The 23,623-nt window shown below is 43.5% G+C and overlaps 1 protein-coding gene across 1 annotated transcript in view; it reads left to right on the top strand.

Moving 5' to 3' along the window:
• The first annotated feature begins 3,787 nt into the window (after positions 1–3,787).
• The window catches only part of LOC126353907 (ecdysone-inducible protein E75), a 407,934-nt gene continuing 388,098 nt past the window's right edge, over positions 3,788–23,623 (top strand). Inside the window, exon 1 of the mRNA XM_050003135.1 lies at positions 3,788–4,133. Within this exon, the coding sequence (XP_049859092.1) occupies positions 3,854–4,133 (280 nt within the window). The 5' untranslated portion in view covers positions 3,788–3,853. The remainder of the gene's footprint in view (positions 4,134–23,623) is intronic.

Below are 23,623 nucleotides of genomic sequence, written 5' to 3' on the forward strand. Positions count from 1 at the left end.
AAATTCAATTTTCCTAATTTCTAATCTGATGCTTCAGATACATTTAAGGGGGGTAGGACGTCAAACGGGCCGGCATGGAGTAGGAGAGTCACCACAGGACATTTTAATTTCTGCTGTCTATACTTTTACAAATAAATTCATAAAACTTTGTCACCATGACCAAGAAGGATTGAGGACTCACACTCATCACAGTGGAAGTTCAAAAAGTAGCAAAATACCTTTTCTTACATGTGAAATTTCATCATTTTTTCACTTATTACTGGCTGCATTTGTTGCTATAGGTACACATTTCTTCCTAAGTAAGAGAGATTTTTCTATGAATTTTTCATAGCGTACAAACAGTAGTTACACGTATATGAAACTCTGCAATTTTCCAAATTTATTAAAAAACTGTGGAAAAAATTGAGATAATTAACTATAAAACTTGAATTTTTTCTAAACACGAAGTTTAAAATGTAACAGTTCGTTCATTTATTTATAAATTAAATAATTTCTAGTGTTTCATACACCTGTAACTATGGTTTGTATGCTGTGCAAAAGTCGTCGAAGAATCTCTCTTACTTACGAAGAAAAGTGTACCTATAGCAACAAATGTAGCCAGCAGTGAGAAAATGATGAAATTTCATATGTAAAAAATGTGTTTTGTTACGTTTTTGAGCTTCCACTGCTATGAGTATGAATCCTGAATCCTTTCTGGTCATGCTGTTAAAATTTTATGAATTTACTTGTAAAAGTATAGACAGTGGAAATTAAAATGTCCTGTGGTGCCTCTCCTGCTCCAAGTCGGCCCGTTTGACGTCGTACCCCCCCCCCCCCCCCCCTTAAGGCCGGTATTACACTATCAAATTTCTTTGTCAAATATCTTTGTCAAAGATATTTGATGGTGTAATAGGAACTTTGTCAAATGTCGTTCAATATTTGATCAAATGTAGGGCCTCGCTGTAGATTTAATCAAAGAAATGGTTTGTCTTCTGTTCACTGCAATGTGACATGTTACCTCACGGAGCGCTAGCATCGCTGCAGCGTTCTGTCGTCTGTAGTGTTTTTATAAACATTGCCGGTAAATACAATTGGTGTGTGCCAACAACTATAAAATTAATAGAGATGTATGAAGCTTATGAGGCGCTTTACAACGTGAGGCACCATGAATACAAAAATAGATTAAGAAGATTGGAGATCTAACGTGACCTAACCTAACATAACCCTTTCCTGCAGCAAGGAATCGGAGTGTTACAGTAAGCCTGTCTTCTGAAGATGTATCAGTTCTTAAGTGAATATTGTGCTTTGTGATATGAGGCTACACTTCACTGAGCACATACAGAAATGTATGCTCATCCATTCTTAAGTTATTGATGTACGACTTGACGTCTTCCACTGTAAGCTCACGTAACAAGTTTTGTTGAGTGCTTTTATCGTGTCGTCGTACAACCCACGGCTTTACCCAGATTAAATTAGTTTTTCGTTCCATACATCCGTGCTGAGGAGATCCTCGTGGATGTGGAACATGTCAATTTTTTTAAGCTGAAATAACAATACTAATAGTATGAATAAATACAAAACATCATTTGTTTCTATTAAAAATTCCGTCAATGGAGTTGGAGGAGTTGACCACTAGAAAGTCTTTCAGGCCCCTTTTAAACTGATCTTTATTTGTAACTAAATTTTTTATATTTGCTTGCAAATTATTGAAGATGAGTGTTCCTGAGCAGTGGACCCCTATTTGAACTAAAGTAAGTGCTTTTAAGTCCTTGTGCAGATCATTTTTGTTCCTGGAATTGTACGTATGAACTGAGTTGTTTGTTGGAAAAAGAGATATTTTATTTAGGAAAAATTTCATTAAGGAGTAAATATACTGAGAAGCAGTAGTTAGTATACCCAGTTCTTTCAAGAGGGTTCTGCAGGACGTCCGTGAATTTACTCCACAAATAATACGTATTACACGCTTTTGGACTCTGAAAACTTTTGTTTGACTTGAAGATTTACCCCAAAATATTATACCATATGACAGTATGGAATGAAAGTATGCAAGCTTTTTCACTTTTATGTCGCCTATGTCTGCTAACACTCGAATTGCAAATACAGATTTGTTAAGGCGTTTCTGCAGTTCTGTGGTGTGCTCCTCCCAACTGAATTTATTATCAAGTTGTAATCCCAGGAATTTAAGACTGTGAACCTCGTATGTATGGTTCCTTTTCTTCCCCCACTTCCTGACATGTGCACACAATGCAGTTGCGGTACGTGCAACTGCTGCGGTTAATAACTAATTGTTGTCAACCATCTTGAACTTTGACGAAAAATTTGATGACAGTGTAATACCCCTTTAGCGCTACGTCAAACATCTTTGTCAAATATACAGGGCGTTACAAAATGGTACGGCCAAACTTTCAGGAAACATTCCTCACACACAAAGAAAGAAATTATGTTATGTGGACTTGTGTCCGGATACGCTTACATTAAATGTCAGAGCTCATTTTATTACTTCTCTTCAAATCACATTAATCATGGAATGGAAACACACAGCAACAGAACGTACCAGCGTGACTTCAAACACTTTGTTACAGGAAATGTTCAAAATGTTCTCCGTTAGCGAGGATACATGCGTCCACCCTCCGTTGCACGGAATCCCTGATGCGCTGATGCAGCCCTGGAGAATGGCGTATTGTATCACAGCCGCCCACAATACGAGCACGAAGAGTCGCTACATTTGTTACCGGGGTTGCGTAGACAAGAGCTTTCAAATGCCCCCATAAATGAAAGTCAGGAGGGTTGAGGTCAGGAGAGCGTGGAGGCTATGGAAATGGTCCGCCTCTACCAATCCATCGGTCACCGAATCTGTTGTTGAGAAGCGTACGAACACTTCGACTGAAATGTGCAGGAGCTCCATCGTGCATGAACCACATGTTGTGTCGTACTAGTAAAGGCACATGTTCTAGCAGCACAGGTAGAGTATCCCGTATGAAATCATGATAACGTGCTCCATTGAGCGTAGGTGGAAGAACATGGGGCCCAATTAAGACATCACCAACAATGCCTGTCCAAACGTTCACAGAAAATCTGTTTTGATGACGTGATTGCACAATTGCGTGCGGATTCTCGTCAGCCCACACACGTCGATTGTGAAAATTTACAATTTGATCACGTTGGAATGACGAAACTAAAATGAGCTCTTACATGGAAATTAAGCGTTTCTGGACACATGTCCACATAACATCTTTTCTTTATTTGTGTGTGAGGAATGTTTCCTGAAGTTTGGCCGTACCTTTTTGTAACACCCTATATTTGACGGAATATTTGATCACATCTTTGATCAAATCTTTGACAAAGAAATTTGATAGTGTAATACCGGCCTAAGGAAAATAAAGAATTTCCTAATCACCCCGATTCTGTTGGCGCCTTCGAAAGAACAACTCTCGCGCACCGAAAGCAGTGGTGACCGACATACGAGCCGAGGGAGCGAACCCGGGCACGCGGCTCACTTTCCCTAACGGCCGGTGAGTCAGTGAGCACTTTCCTAGCTGCAGCGCGCTTACGCAACGGCGGCGGTACAGTTGTGCGAGGCTGGTAAACAGAGGCGGCGCTGTTTGTGTGGCCGGCGCTGCCGCCGCCATCGATCGCGGCGCCCCCACCGCCGCCGCCGCCCCCGCTACACTCGGCTCACTGTCAGGCCGGCCCGCGGGTTCAGGAGCCGCGTTCAAGGACAAGGCCAGCGGCGCGCCGAGCGCGCCCGAGCGCCGCCGGAAGTTGCCGAGCGGCGGCGGCGCGCGCGCCCGGGTCACGCCAGTGGCCGCCTGCCCGCCGCGCCGGCCGCCCGCCTCACATCCGTGCGAAGGTCGCATGCGACAGCAGCAGCAGCATGTTGTGTGCCGCTACCGGAGCGCCGCCAGACTTCCGCGGCGCCTCGCCCGTCGTGTCGTCGTCCACGTGCTCCCCGCCCGCCGCCGCCCCCGTCGCCGTCCAGCCCCCGCCGCCCCCGCTGCCCGCCTCCGTCGTCATCACGCCCGCCTCCGCGATGCGCCCGCCACCTCCGCCTCCACCGCCGCCCCCGGTGCCGGCGTCGTCGTCGCACCATCACAAGGCGTCGCACCGCGATAAGGGCGGCCACGAAGAGCCGTCGAGCTCCATCCCGGACCTAGGTGAGTCGCGACGCACTTTCGCCGCCGTCGCCACCTGTCAGCGCCCGTGGCCTTAACCCCGTTCCGCTCGCATCGCATCGGCCGCTGACGGCAAAAGTGACGCGCCACGTAACACCACTGCCCAGTCCCGGGCCGCTAGTCAAAAAAATCTGCCACTGCGCGGAACATTTTCACTTGCGATGTATTTAGCTACTGCATGTCTATATCTACGTAATCCTTTTCGTTTTATAGTTACTCCGTGCTCGCAGCATTATAAAAGTCGTTATGTTATTTCGCTGTATATATTTGCAAAACTACATACGATTCTCTGTTGCTAAGTTACTACGAAAATGCGGTATCGGCATCGCGTATCATCTTCAGGTACCCATAGGTCATCAGTACCTGATAAGACGTGTGTTTCGTAAATGCAAATATTTTCAAGTGCCCATATGCTACTCCAAGTGCCCGTATATTATTACATCCACTCGGCGTGATACGCAAGCATTTGAGGCCAAACGATTCGCGCATATTACTAGGTTTATAACACACTCCCATCATGAAGATGAAAAAAAAACGAATTATACCAAAATTATTTTTGAAAAAAGAGGTTGACTATACCAGAAAGTGTCAGTGATTTTGTAAATATCATAACGCAGCCGTACACAATGACAAATTTCGCTGCCGAATTCTTAAATCCAGATTTACTGTGTATTTTTCCTAATTACGCGCAGCAAGGCGTAAATATTCGGTCCCACAGTCGTATGTCTTAACTAGTTTGTTTTTATATGTGTCTAACTATTACATGATTTCCACCGGGACCTTTTCTTCAAAATAAAAGTGCCCTCAAAATACGCTGTTCTATAGCTATGTAGTGACAGTATTGAAAATACGCTGCTCTATAGATATGTAGTGGCATTATAACAATTATAGTTGTTACGAGAAGAGGTAAACGTATGAAGATACTCCTTGACAACAGGAATAAAACAGTGAATATTCCAAGATACGAGAAAGTATGAATTAATTACATATATATAGGTCGCACTGCTGATTTGCGCAAGAGAACGAAACTGCCCATAACGTCATTTTGTGTTTTACATAATCATTATACTGCTCCTCTGAACTTTTCCAAATTCTGAAAAATAGAGGAAAGAATGTACTTGTTATACTTACCGCAGGGTGATCTAAATTGTCAGTAGGAGTGCTAATCCGTCACGGTTCTCCTTGCCGTGATATTGAAATACATGTCTACAAAGTATATCTGAAAGGCATGCCACTAATTCACTAAGTCGTCTCAAGCAACAAGCAGTTTGGCTTACTACAAAGTTTCTTCTTCGTTTCCGTTTTTATCATGTGTGGTATCCAGTGACAACTAAGAGTAGACTTCTAGGGAAACAAATCAGTTTCTCATGACGTGTTCATATCTGTCAGGGCCGCATGGAATCGAGTGTTTATTAGATTTAAGTATTTCGTCTCGAATGTACGACAAGCACCGAAAACGCAAAGGTGGGTCTTTCGCACTAGAACAACATTCTGAGTATGCTGAAGTTGAAGTAAAAATTAGGATATGAGCTACACACTTTACAACGTTATAGCAAAACATATGGCGTTCAGATGTAGTTATTGAACTAGCGCGAACATGATGAGTTGGATACCCGGTGCAGACGCCGAATAACAGCTGCGATTCTATAGAAGACAGCTGCTGCAGTTTTTTCCGTCTCGCGTGACTTTCTTTTGATTATTTGGAGATTTAAGGTCACGCCGTATCTCCTTGGCACTGACTGATAAGCGAGCGCGAACGAAAATATTTCGGCCAGCTTTCACTGTCTGGGACACGCGTTACGTGATCGAAGGCGCTTCACTTTTGCCGTCTTTTCTTTTGTTTATAAACTTACAGGTGCAGCATTTCATGACCATTCTTATATTAATCTTATAGTTATGGTTGTGGAGATTGGTACTTCACAGCTTATGCTCACAGGAAAGTGCGAGTCTGTAATTGCTACATACCTAGGTCCGCTTGCCGAATGGATTACTTTACATCGTACGATATCGAGAAAGAGTAGTCTAATCGAATATCCGACTGCTACTGAATTGTGTTCGTTGCTATTGGTTGTCCCAGACACGCTGCAAGAAATACTCGAAAAATTTTTCGTTTTTCATTTTCTATATCTTTTTTTAACCACTCCCTTGTTTCTCGCAATGGTAATCTATTTTCACAAGTACCGACATATTGTATAAAAGGGTGGTGCCAGATATTCACGAGTATTAAGTATCGTTTGAATTTCGCAGTTCTTAACATTGTAATAGAGATGTTGGTAAGACTGTGGTCTCATATTAGCGAGGAGAAAGTGGATTCTTTAATGTCTATCGCAAGGTGACACTTTTCGCAGTCCAGCAAGGTAATTGGTAGTCTATCATACAGACGTGCAGCTGTGTTACAAGAGTAGCAACTCTTACCTTCATTAGAATGCAGGGTTTCTGTGGGTATTTCATAGACAAGGTATCAGTTGATTATCAATGTCGTCTGATTTTTTTTTTCATGTTTCCTGCACGCTATCATCTGCTTGAATATGATGAGCCGGCTGCTGTGGGCGAGCGGTTCTATGTTAAGTCCCATAGTGCTCAGAGCCATTTGCACCATTTGAATATGATGAGCAGCAAACGCGCCGAAACGTTGCTTCAAGATGACTCAGTTTCTTGCCTGATTATCCGAAATTGTTTCATCAATTCCATCAGAAAAACATTGTACAACCTTCTCAACGTTAGAGTTCTCAGTGCTCAGTAGGTACCATGAATTTTTATACTTATTGCTAGTTACCCTTCCAGTACAACGCTAGACTCTGTCAATATGCATGGTTTTCTGTCAGTTGGGATTTAGTTTATGAAGGTAAGCAAAATCAAAATGTTAGAAAGCTCTCTAAAGCCCTAAATAGAGCCAAGGCGGCTTCTTTGCAAAAGGTTCAGGTTTTTTTCCCGAGATTTCTGTTTTTATACAGCTCCTTAGCCTAAATCAACTAAATCCACTTCGTAAATGAAGCATTTGGAAATGTTTTAGACTAAGACTGATGGATCTAATTATGTTGGCGCAGTGGATGTGTTTTTGGGAGAAGCCCTGTTGAAACCCCAGTCTGGCCATCACAACATAATATTTCCAGGTGTAGGCCTATATAAAACAATTCATGGTATGATTCCTGAAGTTTACCTGGCGTAACGAGTATACAATGAATTTTCGGAAATGCAGCTGGTTGACGCCAACATCTTGCCACCATACTTTGTCCGACAAACATTCAGCTATCTTCAGGTGAGCGTTTCACACTGGAGATAGCTGGTTCGCCGATTTGATACAAAAAAAAAAAAAAAAAAAAAAAAAAAAATACTGGCGCAGAGTCGCATGGGCATAGGTTGCCATTGCATGGGTGTCCTCTGTCACGTTTAGTGCCCTCTAAGAACTCTATAAAGTCCCTCATGAAGCGGTAATCTATGCTACGTGCACCAGCAATCTCCAGTGTGGAAAGTGAGCGGGATCGCGCAGAAGTTAGCACACTGGACTCGCATTCGGGAAGACGACGGTTCAAACCCGCGTCCGGCCATCCTGATTTAGGTTCTCCTTGATTTCGCTAAATCAGTTAAGGCAAGCTCCTGGATGGTTCCTTCGAAATGACACTACCGCTTTCCTTCTGCATCCCTCTCTAATCTCCAATGACCTCGTTGTCGACGGGGCGTTAAACACCAATCTCCTCCTCCAACTAGTGTGAAGCACTAGCCTGAAGATAGCTCAATGGTTGTCAGCCGAAGAATCGTGAGAAGATGACGATATCATCCCGCTGTAATCCCGAAACTTCATAGACTGCAGTTCATTGCAGCTGCCAGATATTTCATTTAAGAAGCCATGGCTGTTTTCTCCTGAGCTTCTCCAAGTGAATTGGTAACCCATTTCTAATTACTTCGAAGTCGTCAAACGTTTAACTGTAATTTTCCTTTCTTCCCTTTCAGGTCTCTGAGCTTCCTCCTCCGAGCGTTGTAGGCGGTTTACCTGATGACAGTGACGTCCATAGAGACCTATTGACCAGAATAGAGCGAAATTTACTAAAATGGATACTCCTAAAGGGCATCAGTCCATTATTTCCATTAAACTGCCTGGGCATCGGGAGTTGGGGGGAGGGGTGCTGAAGAGGCTTCACATCCTGTGAAACTTGAGATTTTCAAATGTTCAGACGTAAAATGTTCAAACAACTTCCAGGAATTGAGCCAGGTGACATCTTCGGCAACCGTTGACATTACTACACGTAGAGACCCTGTCATTTTGAAGCCACAAGTGCAAATAAATGAGGTTGTGCAAGGGAATTTAAAACCTCGGTATGGAGGGTGTGTGCCGAAAGATAACCTGCACATACACATACCGTAAGCACAGGCTCCTCCAAACAACCAAAGAAGTCCCACGTCATAGCGAATATTAATTACCAACGGGTGAAGTAGCATTAACTTTTGTACCTTTTTGTTTGACTAGGAACAATGAAGGACTCCAAGCAGAATTTAAGGACAAATCTCCATTTGCCAATTCAGTCTCAGCTGCTTCTTTATTCACACTGCCCCAATAGCTGGAAATGCATGCCAGCTAGTTATATTTCGTAGGATGACTGGTGCCAAGGCGACGTTCTGCAACAGCACATCAGCGTGGCTGTTGTAAGTGTGTGGACGCTTATGCTCACTACATTGGTCTTCCCGGTCTTCATGTTCTGGCCAATGTATGATATGTCACAGGTCCAAGGGATGTGACGGACGCCTTCCTTACACAAATCGAGATAAATTTCCCTGGGATACGATCGGTTTTGTTGGAATGCTAACTGCTTGGATCAAAACGGCTGGAGAATTTCATGCCATCTCGTTATTTTCACGTCTCAACAAATTAACAGTTGGTCGATAGCGCTACGAGCGTCCTTTCCTTGTTTCTCTATAAGCATTGCCACGAAAGGTGACTTCGAGGTGGGTCAACACAGCTGGCAAACTTCCACGGTCTGAAATGGCGTTGGCCCCATGAGCCAACGTATGAAGTACCCCTTCACACCGAGCTGGACGGTGAAAGGTATCAACCTGAAGATACAATTTAATGTGGGTTGGTTTCCTATAAAAGGCATCACCTCTCGTACCATCAAGCTTCCTCATGACCAACACATGAGAATGACAGGGTGTGCACCTGTTGAAGTTGTGGTGTCACCGCCAGACACTTGCTGGGTGGTAGCCTTTAAATCGGCCGCGGTCCGTTAGTATACGTCGGACCAGCGTGTCGCCACTATCAGTGATTGCAGACCGAGCGCCACCACACGGCATGTCTAGTCTAGAGAGACTCCCTAGCACTCGCCCCAGTTATACAGCCGACTTTGCTAGCGATGGTTCACTGTCTACATACGCTCTCATTTGCCGAGACGACAGTCTACCATAGACTTAAGCTACGTCATTTGCTACGACCTAGCAAGGGGCCATATTCAGTTACTTCCAGAATGTATTGTGAACAGATGATATTGTGAATCATGTACCGTCAAGAGCGACGTTCATTATTAATGGATTAAAGTTAAGTATCAAACTAATTACGTCCGTTTTCTGAATTCTAATTCCTTGTCATGTTCCAGACCTCACGTCAGTATAGTTCTTCCCTCCTGACGCCAGCGTGCGTGAGCTAAAACGCGTGCATTTCGGCCTCCTCTTGTAACACGGTGTTGGCTCTTCTGCCAACACAACAGAAGTATCGGCAGTTTGGGGAGGAGGAAGGGGGTATGTGCTGAATCGCCTGGCTATGGCACACTAGGAGTGCCCGGGCTGTTTCCTCCGCAGTCATGCTGCCTTGCATATTGGCGGTGGCCGGGTTGCGCCAACTGGCGACTGGAACGTCGGTTCGGCGCCGGGCAGTGCGCCCTTCGGCAGCTGGCGCCCTTGGCAACGACAGTGCTCACGTAACCGCACAGCTCGCCATTCACATTTCACGGCCGAGTCGCCTCGCGCCTTCCGCGCGTCGCTGGCCAAACGACCCACTGCTGTTCCTATGGGTCATTCTGGACCTCATCTAGGCCTCTGTTCCACAAGTACAACCACACCGTGATCTTCCAGCCTGTCTGCTACGGTGCGCGTGTAACTTCATGAACTTGGATTGCAATAGAGGAGAACAAGATCATAAAGAGCAACATCATACTCCTGATTCATTTACATCCACATATATAGGGTGATTCCGCTGCCTCTACCCAGGCTTTTATGCAACCCCCAATACCTTCAAAAACGATGCACGAGATTTTCATATTCCATCGCTCGCTATGTGCAAACTATTAGCTCTAAGGAAAAAATAAATAGGACATTTTTGTAAGAAATTTAATGTAGTTAAATTTTGTACAGGGATACGTTTTCGCTGGAGGCCACGGCTTTCGAGTTATTGAAGACAAACGCGTTTTTAAGTCACTTTTGCACACCTTTCTTGAATAATTCGAAAACTAAGGCCGCTAGCGGAAACGTTGAAACCACCCCTTGGAAAAATTTATGAATTACTGTGCTGGTAAACCCCTAACGTTATTTGATTTTCAAACAGCTGAGAAAAACTGAACGTGCTCAGATATTTCTCTCTTTAGTTATTCTGATCATCAATAAACTGACACACTTTTTAGCGCAATGCAGTCTGACTTTCAATAATCCCTACAAAAGAATGGCCCTGACTAATAATAAGCTATCCCTTTCATGAATCACTTGCCTCACAAAAATCTTCGTTACTCGAACTACTGCAATACAGTGAGCGCCACTACTGCCAGCTGAATAAAGGATGATAACTACTGAAGACACTAATTACTGATAGGTGTAGTTAGCAAATGAAAGATTTTGATAGAGAACAAACAATGTATTTACCTTAATAATATTAAAAAGTCATCATAAATATATCAGTTCATGATATCCAGTATTACAAATTTACTCTTTCTGATGGATACACGTCCAGATCGTCCGCTCTCAAAATTCTGTCATCTCTCTCCCCACATCCACCACTGCTGGCGGCTCACCTGCAACTGCGCAACGCTACGCGCTGTTCACATCCAACTGTCCAACACTACAATAGCGAATATACCAACAATGCCAGCCAGCCACAGACTGCACACAGCACAGCCAGTGATTTTCATACAGAGTTACCAACATAAAAACTTAAGAGCCTATTTACATCGTATCCCAGAATGAAATTTAATTACATTATATTTCCTACAAAAAGGTCCCGTCATTTTTGTGTAGGAATAAGAGTTTGTATGTAGCAAGTGAGAGAACATGATATATGAAGGTGCTGCAGGTTGCGTAGCGCTCATCGGTAGGGGTAGCTGAATCACGCTTTATACTCCGCAAGTTACTGAAGAGTACATGGTGGCGTTGAGTCATATTGACGGGTTTCTCGTCTATTCCAAACGACTACCAAACGAGGAGAAAATTACTGTCTACATGCTTCAGGTCACGCCCTGATCTCTCTTAATCTTGACCCACCTTCCGTATGTGAGATATACAGGGTGGGCAAAATTTAACTGGTCCGGAAAATATTTGCAATGAGAACGACGCGTTTGATCCTTTTTAGTGAACATAAAAGAAGTCACTGGAAATGGTCACCATTTTACCACTAACTTTTGGGTTGTACGCTCTGCTAGAGATTTTTGCAAATGGTTTCCAGTCTCAAGCTCTGGCGTAAACAGTTCTGCACACGTTTTCCGCGAATTGTGCTTCGCATGATATTCGACAATGAATACGCGCTGTTTTCTTGCTACCACAGTTTTGTGTTGCGTTTAACTGGTCACTAAGCACATTTGCTCCTCTCACTCACTCAAGCGTACTGACACAGCGAAGTACTCTCGGCAGAGCGAGCGGGAGAAGCGCAGACTGGTGCATCGAAATCAAGGTTTCTATCAGTTTCTGCTATAGGCAATCCTCCAGTACATTAAAAAGGGTCCTTTCTGCCCCAGTATTATAAATACTTAATGGACAGTTTTATATCCCCCACCCTGTACAATTATACTAAAATTAGGCTGTGCCTAGCTCACAAGTCCATTCAGAACAGTTTATGCAGTGTTGGCAGTAAGTTATTCGACAAGCACTCATATACCATCTCCATCTTTTAAAATCCAACTTGGAAATCTGAACTCTTGTCCCGATCACGCCAATCAATAGACGATTCAGAGTCTATCAGGTAGTCTTGCTTTACAGCTTGATTCTTACAGCACTCAGCCACTGTTAATAACGCTATTTATTAGGAACAAGTAGCATAATTCCCGGGTTCATACTTACACGACTCCGGCCGCTGTGGCCGAGCGGTTCTAGGCGCTTCAGTCCGGAACCGCGCTGCTGCTTCTGTCGCAGGTTCGAATCCCGCCTCGGGCATGGATGTGTGTGATGTCCTTAGGTTTAAGTAGTTCTAAGTTCAAGGGGACTGATGACCTCATATATCCCATAGTGCTCAGAGACACTTGAACCTTACACGACTGTTCATTTTTTACTGAACAGTGATCTCAGAGGAGTTTTCAGTTTGCCAAGAGTATCTCTGAACTGATCCGAGAAATGCAGTGGAATAATGTAGAAAGTAAAAGATATCCTTTTCTTTTCTCCTTAATCCGATATCAAAAATAATATATGTGTATATTTTAGCAATATCTAACTAAGAAATAGCGCCAGCCCTTCAAACATGTTGAAGGCAGCCGTTACCCAGTTGTGTTCTGGTTCAGTCGTGGTCTTCAGGCCGTAAAGGACGGTAAGACGTAACACATGTAACTTCTCCCGTAACAGTTCATAAAGTTCTCTAGGGTACTGTGCGATTTCATTTTGTCAGTACCACGATGTGTCTGTAAAAAAATAAAAACAAAGCTCGAGTACCTTTCGTTCCGCGAATACGCCGAGGATGTTGCGGATAAAAGAGCTACACACGTTAATATTGTATGGATGATTGTAGAACCGTTAAATACACAGGAAAAACACATTTTAACTGCGAATTCGGTGTCACTTGATTCTGACCCAACGATATGTTGTGGTGAATACAAAATCGGACCTTATCCTTTGAGAAAATTATAAAGGCGTTATGTTTGAAGTAAGTTCGCAGGCTCCAAAATTGTAGTTGCTCAGTTCCAATCAAATTTCGTTTAATTCAGACCGTCTATCATCGGTTCGAGGGTTTCTAGACTGTCAAAACCTGCTATGTAGATCTGAAAGAGAAAACTACTTGGGGTGGGGGGTAAGGGGGGTGGGATTGTTAGGTAAACCGTACATCAGGTAACTGTTCTGGGCCCGTGTAGAGTCACAATATTCATAAAAGACTTTTTCGGTAGCTCATCGCTATTATGTGCAGGCGCAACAAAATTCTTGTAAAATCCAAGAACCGTGGGTGGAAGGTAACCCTCAGTACAAAATCAGAAAGAGGTGGAAGATCTGGAAACAATGAAGTTCAACTGTACATGTTGCTATTCAGATGTAAGTTTTCCGTGATTTTCCCAAATAACACAGTTCTTTTGGAAATGCCACAGTTGCTTTCTCACCCCATCCTACATCCGACCTTGTGTTCCGTCCATAACGAACTTTTTCTCGATGGTGAGTTAAACACTAACTTCCTTTCTGCTGAACTTGATAAGCCCAACACAAGGAACACAAAACTCGGAGACAGCCGTTATTATTTGAATACGGAACAAAATATTTCCATAAAAAATCTGTGGGTCTTCAGTTCAAGCAAATATAGGAAACGTGTAGCTCCTAAGCTCCAACGTCTATTTCAGAATATTCTGGAAAGCTATCTGCGGGAGACGTTAGCGCCCGGGTTCCCGGGTTCGATTCCCGGCGGGGTCAGGGATTTTCTCTGCCTAGTGATGACTGGGTGTTGTGTGATGTCTTTAGGTTAGTTAGGTTTAAGTAGTTCTAAGTTCTAGGGGACTGATGACTATAGATGTTAAGTCCCATAGTGCTCACAGCCATTTGAACCATTTTTGGGAAACGTTATTCATACATTTTCCACTGACGATTTGAAGGACACATCAGCCTATCATCCTCATGAAGCCCTAAAGACTCAAGAAGAATAGGAGTTTACAAGCAGATCAGCCTGATTCGTGATTCATAGCCTCGGCTGCAGAACGATTTTTTTAACATTGTTTAATATACTTGGAGACATCAGAAATTCCTCACAGGAGCAAGTGCTCCTTGCCAAACTTCCATTCTAAGAATTACATTTAGAAGCTCAGCACCAGTGTCCACATACATGTGATACAAGGACCACTTAGACGAAACGAGAACCGTTAGAGCCAATATTGAAACATGCATGAAATCGTTTACTGAATGTGTTGTATATCTAGAGAATAATGAACAGGGAAAAGTGAAACAAATACCAGGTCCCCTTCGCGAGTCACCGAATAGTGCTATAGGAGCGGTGAAGCTGTATCGACGTCGAAAGGAGCAATGCCTTTAATAATAGCCAAAAAAAAATTCAGTTTTTTCTACATTAGTAATAATTTATCACTATGACGTAAACAAAAAAATATCCTTCTCCTTCCCTTCCTTACCTCATCATCTTTATTTTATTTTCCTCTGACATGTGAAACGAGAAGCACAATCTAACCTTTTTGCTGTGTGTGTATCCAAGAATTTCCTTTACGATTGTCGTTTGATTAGATGATGCAGAATGTTTTCAGGATTTGTATAGGTTGTGGGTCACCGTACTTCCCCGGCAGGATAGCAGCAGAAGGAAGTAGGAAGTCTCCCAGCAGTCCAGCTAGTAACTACTCAGGTGTTCGCGTGTCGCAGCCTCGCTCTTGAAGCGAACGCTCGACAAGCATTGCAGCCAGTCTACGAATCTGCTTGTCACCTGTAACAAAGCATAAGCAGAAACGTCGGGCTCTCGTTTTGCGTGCCTTCTTTTTTAAACGCGTCATTTAATATCCTGTAACGACTACAACACCAGGCATAATTGCCTACTGAGAGGATGCTACATGATGATTAGGAAGTCAATACACCTTCCACCTTTTGATTCAGTTTGGATGCCTCTCTCGTATGTAGTACACGCTGCACAAACAGTCCACGAGTCAACACATGTTGCACAATTCCGTGACAGATCACACAATGTTCTCCATTAATGTTGACTGACTTCACTTCGTAACAGCTGCATTACGAAAAATGATAATAACTAAAAATAAACGGTAATGAACTGAATTAGATACCAGAAACCTTGGGACAATGGGTAAGCTGAATTTGTTCGGAAGCGGGGAAGAGCAGAATTTCCACATTCTGAGCTATGTAAAAAGATAGTTGAAGGACTATGGTAAAGCCATATTGCCCACCGTGACGTAACATTGGCTACGTGGTACCTTAATGCAGTGGCATTCAAACAACACTAGGATCATGTTCAAGTTTCAGATAGAACAGTCTTCTTGCAGCATATCGTTGACCGCGACAGACTTCTCAGTGTCGAATTGCCGACTCCTTGCAGAAGAAAAGTCATCTAAAGCTTGGCAGCGGGTAAGTGATACACTTGAAGCCATTGCAACCGGATGAAACCGCTTACCACACGGCAAAGCGGTTAAGTGCGTCTTCGTGAATTTGACCGCATGGAACTTCTCAGCCCAGTAAAAGTGCAGACCGCAGGATTCTCCTCCTGCAGCATCAGTTTTCTGATAGGACATTACAGTGTTGACAGATTTGAAAAATACAGAATTTATGGAGCTTACAGGAATCACCGGCCTCACTGCAGAGAAACACTTTCGCGATGGTGTGGATACGAGAATCTGCTTATTGGTCCCTGAAATCTCACGTTCCATTAGAGAACTGTGAGGGGTCATGTAAGCGCCTACTGCAAATTTTTTGATTACATTATGTTATTACGCTATAGAATAAAGTACACTGCTAATCCGGGCTCATTAAAAGAAAAATAACTGTAAAAATGACCTACATTTGCAGTCATTATTTGACCCTTACCCGAATGGAAAGCAGGTAAGCAAACGACGCTGGCTGTACATAATTTATGCGCAGTAAAGTAAACTTATGTATCTACGAACTAATGGCTGGGTGTAGGTGTTATTAAGGGAGGCCAACTCTTGCAGATAACAAAAAATGCCATTTCCTAAGGCTTCAACAAATATTTGTGATGACCGATATCCAGTCATCCAGATTTAGGATTGTCAAGATTTCCCTAGGTCGCTTAAGGTAAGTATCAGGATGGGTCCTTTGAAAAGGAGCGTGTGTGCTCGACTATCTCTATTGATTTTGTCATCGACTGTCCGTTTAATCCTAATCTTCCTTCCTTCTGCCAAATTATAAGAAAATTAAAATAGTGATCATTTTAGAGGCTGGCGCGGAATAATGGAACCCAAAGAATCCAATCATTACATTTCTGGTAGCAACTTTGTAAACAGTGAATGATGATGACAAACCCTACAAAAGTTTGACAGGAAAGGAACTTTCTACAAAAAAGTATGTTTTAAACCAACAATAGGCGTTTTTGAAGTAATGAAATTTGCTGTGCCCATAGAAATATTGCTGTTATATTGTTCAAAAAGAATATAGACGACTGTATGCACACTTGTCACTTTTAATGCCTGTAGCTTTCTGGTTACATACTTTCAGAAATTAGAATATGAACTGGATAATAAAATCGACTTTCAGAAAGAAAGCACGACAAATAAATAAGATGGCGTGCTCTCGCTCTCTGTTAATTTCAAAGTATTCATATGTCAAGGAAATGCGGTTCGTAAACGCTACATACTCAACTATTGAGTAGAAGAACAGATGTTTATTTAAAACTAACATCGATGTAAGTGACATTTCATTCACGACGAATATGTCGGGGATAGTGATATTTCATTTTCTTAGTGTTCCCGAGCTGATTCAGCTCACTGATGTAATAGCAGTTTTTGAGTTAATAGATGTATTTGGTTCATTCCAGTTGCCACGTGTATCACAATGAATTTGCACTTACACAGCTCATGCTGGACGCTACCAGACGTTGCGTTATCTGGTTGCTTCCCAACTGTTTATCGCAATATTCAAACATATGAATTTTGAACACAAGGGCACTCGTCAGAATTGCCATCTAGTATGCTGCGCTACAAGCGCAGTCTAATTTGACAATACGCGCAGGAAATAATGGGAGCGACTGCGCCTTATGCACCGCTCCCAGCATCCCTCGCGCCGTGTGTCAAGTTGGATTACGCGTGTAGCATTCAATATCTGCTCTGTTGTGATATGTACAGTGGTTTAAGGAAGTGTCACGTATTCCATCAGGAACTAGAAAAAGAAATGTCACATATTCCTTCAGCAACTAGAAGTAAAGTTCCTATAATTAAGTGTCGGGAAATCATACCTGTCAAGACTTGGGCTGTATTACTTGTGATGAGTAATGTGTAGTATTCGGAGGTGTAGGTAGGATTCACTAGAAATGGCATAGTAGATTAGCACAGTGGTCACCTGTAGGCAGACGAAAATCCTCGTGCAATCATAGAGGTGAGTCACCAGGATCATTTGAGTCTCAATGTACAAGCAGGAATTGTCAGTGACAGACTCATAGGGCCATACACTTTGCCAAACAGATTAACAGGTACTATGCGTCAGCGAGTTCTGCAGGATGAATTAGCAGCGCTATTGAAGAAAGTTACCCGTGAAGAAAGACAACGACTGTGGTTTGTACACTACATTTTATACCAGTGATATGTGGATCGTATAACAAAATAAAAATTACTACTGTCAAACGGTGGCAGCATCATTCAGCAAAAATAAAGAAATAAATAAAATAAAAAGATGGGGATCGTACGGCAGTACCTCACCTCAATGCTCTACGGGCGATGGGATGCTGTAGCATGGTCTCCCCATTCATCAGACCGGAATCTGTCAAATTTCACTATTTAGTATATTCCTAATCCATCGACAATGTGCAGATGGGCCACGCGGACTAGCTGCGGGGTCTCGGGCGCCTTGCCACGGTTGGCACGCCTCCCCGTCGGAGATTCGAATCCTCCCTCGGGTGTGGGTGTGTGTTTTGTCCTTAGCGTAAGTTAGTTTAAGTTAGATTAAGTAGTGTGTAAGCCTAGGGACCGATGACCTCAGCAGTTTAGTACCATAGGAACTTACCACACATTTGCAAAATTCTGTACAGATGTTGCGGGAGTGTGAGAGTAATGTATTTGATGCAATACAAATGGAGCAACGTGTATTCGAAAGAATACGTAATTCACTGCAAAGGAGTGCTCTAGGGTGTGTCAGGATGCATGGAAATCACATTCGGGAGTGGATCGACAGATTCGCCATATCTCAATAGATACTGGCTTCCGGAGCAAATGTATAGGAACTTTTCTTATACAATACACATGTCCGAAAGAACAGACCCCAAACATCGCCTTAAACAACCTTCATATTCATACCTAAAGCGAAATTTGTATTGGGCAGGATCACATCAGTGCTGAGCAGCTCTTCGGAATTTGAGTCGGACGGGAAACGTGTCCAGATGGCCGAAGCGAACAAGGTAACCGCCTGCGAGAAGCGGAGAATCTGGCTTCTCACTACGGCCCGTTCACACATTTTTAAGCGTATCTGTTGAATTATTCCAACACTCAGGGCAGCTAAGTCATACAAATTTCCCTTCAATTATTTTTCTTATAGTCTGAACAATAAGTTATTACCTCCTGTAGGAATGTATGGCACATTTTTAAACAACTTCTGTCTGTGTGTGTGTGTGTGTGTGTGTGTGTGTGTGTGTGTGTGTGTGTGTGTGTGTGTGTGTGTACGTGCGTGCGTGCGTGCGCCCTAACACGAAACGACGAAATGTTTGGTAGAGGTGCGATTCCGAACGCTCTTGTGGAAGAGTGCGCGTTATTAAGAACACTGTGCTCGGCGGGTATTTTTTTATGATGCTGCGGTCGTGGTTGCAGGAGGTACCGGAGCAAACATCTGAGACGTGGCCGTCCTTGTGAGGCGCCGCGAGCTCAAATTAGGCGCGGTTAGCGGCGTCTGAGGTCGCCGCACTCACAGCGGCGCCTGCCGTCGCGGCGGGAAATTTCCTCCCGCACGGCGTTCATGTCCTGCCGGCTTTCACAGACGTTATTTCTGGCCTACAAGGAACATAAGACTACTGTCGCTAGCATCGGCTGCACATCGCGGAGGAAACCATACACTCATACCAATCGATTGAGTGACGTTTCGGATGTCTTTTATTTCACACAGCTTAATTCGGGGCCTGTTTTCGCTTTGCATCTAATACATCTTTCTGACAGACGTGTGTAACCAAACTTTCGTATGGAGAACAGATTGATAAGTTTCACTGAAAACGTTTTCTACGTTACCAATTAGGTGGGGCGGATGGCACTTCAACCTTTCAACTTTTGATGGGTCTTGGTCTCCTCAACAATTTGCCTTCATGTGTTTATGTTCTCTGCCTTTCTCCTCCACACTCGGACCTCCACCTTGGAAAGGACCATCGAGATTTCCTCAAATGAAATCAGGAATTTCTCTAGGGATGATGTTTGGTTTGTGGGGCGCTCAGCTGCGTGGTCACGAGCGCTTCTCTAGGGAGGTAAAGTCTTCAGTGTATGAGTTTGTCTTGAGTGTTCGCATTTAATATGAAAGAGCTTTCTTCTTTCCTTGTCATACTTTACAACCAAAGAGTTTATAATACTTAAACTCTTAAATCAAGTAAAACAATCAACCAAACTCTCATAAAAACAGTAATGACATCATCAGTAAACGAACGACTTACAAGTAAGTCAAATTAATTACAAACCTCATTCCTCTTAAGGTCATTCAAAACACCAGAACAATATTTTTTTGAGATTCTTATAGCTACGACAAAACATACTGTCAGAGAAATAATGTAACAATGGAATACAACTACTCCAGAACGTTAGAATGTACCGCATATTTCAGTAGAATCTGGAGATTAACAAAGAATGGTTTCAATGCTCAAGAAATTTCAACATCACTCTATAACGATTTCACAATCGTTTTTAAGTAATAGTGTATTATGTAAAGATATTTGACCACTCGCACGAGAACGCGTAATTGTAGTCCATGATGTATCATCTTGCATCATACACACTCACACGCGCAAAATTCTGACGCTGCAGTTCTGAATTAATGATCCTGCCCGCACCTCAGAAGACCCTACTTTAGACTGTCAGTCATTGATCACGAAAATAAATTACTGCTTCTTACAGCCATCAGATGTTTTTCTTATCGTGATAGGGAACCGTTTTTCGACTGGCATTAATAACGCACGAAATGCTCCAAATCGCAGCCATTTCATCGCGTTTTTCGGTATCCACTCACAGAAGGTGACTTCAATGATGTCACCACACGTCAGATAGGTACAAGCCAGTGCTTGCTTATGTTATCGACTTTATTCTTTCTCATACACTAAGAGATACAATCTACACCCACTAGGCTCAAATATTTTTGACTGGGACCATATGGTCCCATATCCAAATGAATGCCAGCATTGAAAATCCGCTCCCAAATACGAGGCGTATTCGGAAAGTAAGGTCCGATTTGGCGCGAAATGGAAACCACTGTGAAAATCCGACGGAACTTCGCACAGATGTGTTGGGCAGTTTCTTAAGTGTGCCTGTCGATCGCTTAAAGCAGCTCTTTTTAGTTCACTACCCAAAGTGATCACGTAGAAATGCCTAAAACAACAATGTCTCCTGCCAAGTATGTGGATCTGTTGAGAGATTTCGCCTGAAGCTATGCAGCCCACATAACATAAATGTCATGCGTTTCTTTCTTCACGACCACTGTCAGCCACATTCTGCAGGGTCAATAAAGACGCTCCTGCAGCGTTGACGATGAGGAGTATTTGATCACCCACAATACAGCCCTTAATTGGTTTCCTCCGTTGTTCATCTCTCCTCACATGAACCGCTGCCCACAAAGACAACATTTTGACACAGACAACGAAAGGCAGACCAGCGTAGAGAATTGGCGGAAAACACAGGCCGCTGCTTCCTGTGACGAGGGTACTGGAAAAATTGTACAGCGCCACAACAAGTGCAAGAGCCGGAGCGCCGACTATTTAGAGAGGTAGCTGGAAGGTGTGGCTAACTGTTGCGAATAATTTTTTTTTATTTTTACTGTGGTTTTCATTTCGCGACCGATCGGACCTTACTTCCCAAACAGCCCTCGTATTCCCCCTATTCCCTGTTGTAACTCCCCGTTTCCAATGTCTTCTCTTTTTGGAATTTGGATGAAAAATGGAAAACAAAATAAAGAGACTGTTACGTAATGGATTTAAGCTCATTATTAATCTAACACTATAAACCACAATACAGCCCTTAACTGGTCCCTCCGTTGTTCATCTCTCCTTACATGAACCGCTGGCCACGAGGGTCCAAGCCCCTAGTAAATCTCGCACTGCACACTTGAGTAGGGATTTTTATTAAGAAAAGGAGAATATAAAAAGAAATACCTAGCCTGACAAAAAAGTGAAGTACCTAGAAGACATGATTGGAGTCAATGTAACTTCCTATACATGCACCCCATCGGCGGGTACGTAATTGATGAGAGCTGCAATTCTCTGCGACAGGACAACCACCAGAGTTCATTAGTGTTGTTACCAGGCCTGGCAGGGAGAAGCTGCGTGAACAGCTTCAAATGTTGCATAATCGCTATGAAGGACACAGAGATGCCGCATACTCATGACAGACAGCGGTTCAGTATCTGACAGGGTTGGTTGGAAAAGTGGTTCATTCTGTGTCTCCATTTTGACAGGTAGTCGAATCATTCAATACCCAGGTTTGTGGGACATTGCGATGTGAAGGTTACTCGACTTTGGACTGCATAGTGACATGAGGGCTGGCATACTCGTCGTCATGGTATCGGTAAACCATGTCCGACTACTGCAAAGGAGGATCGCTGTATTGTGCACCAAGAAAATCGTAACCCCTTCACATCCGTGCCTATCATCTGAGTATAAGGTACGGACTCCCTACAACGTTTTGAGTCATCCTGCACCATGGGTCGGTTACCAGCAGCACCTGGTCTAGCGAATTACTGTCACATGCCTAGGGTGCCACAAATGGCCGCGTTTGAAGTGGTGACGTAACTGGGAACCGGGAAGCATGGTTCGCTGATGAATGGCATCGCGTTGTGTTCGGCGATGAATCACAGTTCTGCACTGCCCGGATGATCATCGTCGGTGAGTATAGCTGCGACTTGGGCTGAGATCCCGTTCTTCCAATGTTTTTGAGATGCGTAGCAGTGTTGCTTCCGGCGTCTTGATATGACCTCAGATCACAGCTGGTGGTGACTGAGGAAACTTCAACAGTACAACGGCACTTCACGGACGCCCTTGTGTTACCTCTCATGCGACAGTATCGTGGCACTGTTTTTCAACAGAACATTTCTCGTCCACATATGGTACGTGTCCCTATGAACGCTTTGCATGATGTCGGGATACTACCCTGGCCAGCAAGTAAACCCAACTTGTGTTAGGCCAGCCTGGACGTCAACCCCACCCCAATGCTAGTATCCAGAATAACAAGGAATAGTTACAATAATTATGAGCCATGTTGCCTCAGTAAAGGATACACCGGCTTCATGACACACTTCCAACCGAATCAGTGCATAGATTCAGCCCAAAAGAGAGTGCAAAGCCGTACTGAGAAGTTCTTTGTAAATTTAATCCGCCTTTGGGTCACTTAAATGATATCAGATACCCTCTCTACCCATTAAGTTCCATTTCGTACTCCCCCCCCCCCCCTGCCATGCTCCCTATCAGAATTTTTCTTGTCAAGCATGGGACCATTGCTTTTCACAATATATATAAATGACCCAGTAGATAGTGTCGGTAATTCAATGCGGCTTTTCGCGGATGATGCTGTAGTATACAGAGAAGGTGCAGCATTCGAAAATTGCAGCGAAATGCAGGAAGTTCTGCAGCGGATAGGCACTTGGTGCAGGGAGTGGCAACTGACCCTTAACAAAGACAAATTTAATGTATTGCGAATACATAGAAAGAAGGATACTTTATTGTATGATTATATGATAGCGGAACAAACACTGGTAGCATGGTAGCAGTTACTTCTGTAAAATATCTGGGAGTATGCGTACGGAACGATTTGAAGTGGAATGATCACATAAAGTTAATTGTTGGTAAGGCGGGTGCCAGGTTGAGATTCATTGGGAGAGTCCTTAGAAAATGTAGTCCATCAACAAAGGAGGTTACTTACAAAACACTCGTTCGACCTATACTTGAGTATTGCTCATCAGCGTGGGATCCGTACCAGGTCGGGTTGACAGAGGAGATACAGAATATCCAAAGAAGAGCGGCGCGTTTCGTCACAGGGATATTTGGTAACCGTGATAGCGTTACGGAGATGTTTAGCAAACTCAAGTGGCAGACTCTGCAAGAGAGGCGCTCTGCATCGCGGCATAGCTCGCTGTCCAGGTTTCGAGAGAGTGCGTTTCTGGATGAGGTATCGAGTGTAAAATTAGAGAGATTAGAGCGCTCATGGAGGCTTTCCGGTAGTCGTTCTTCCCGCGAACCATGCGCGACTGGAACA

This window comes from Schistocerca gregaria, chromosome 3, assembly GCF_023897955.1.
Source record: "Schistocerca gregaria isolate iqSchGreg1 chromosome 3, iqSchGreg1.2, whole genome shotgun sequence".
Taxonomy (NCBI): Eukaryota; Metazoa; Arthropoda; class Insecta; order Orthoptera; family Acrididae; genus Schistocerca; species Schistocerca gregaria.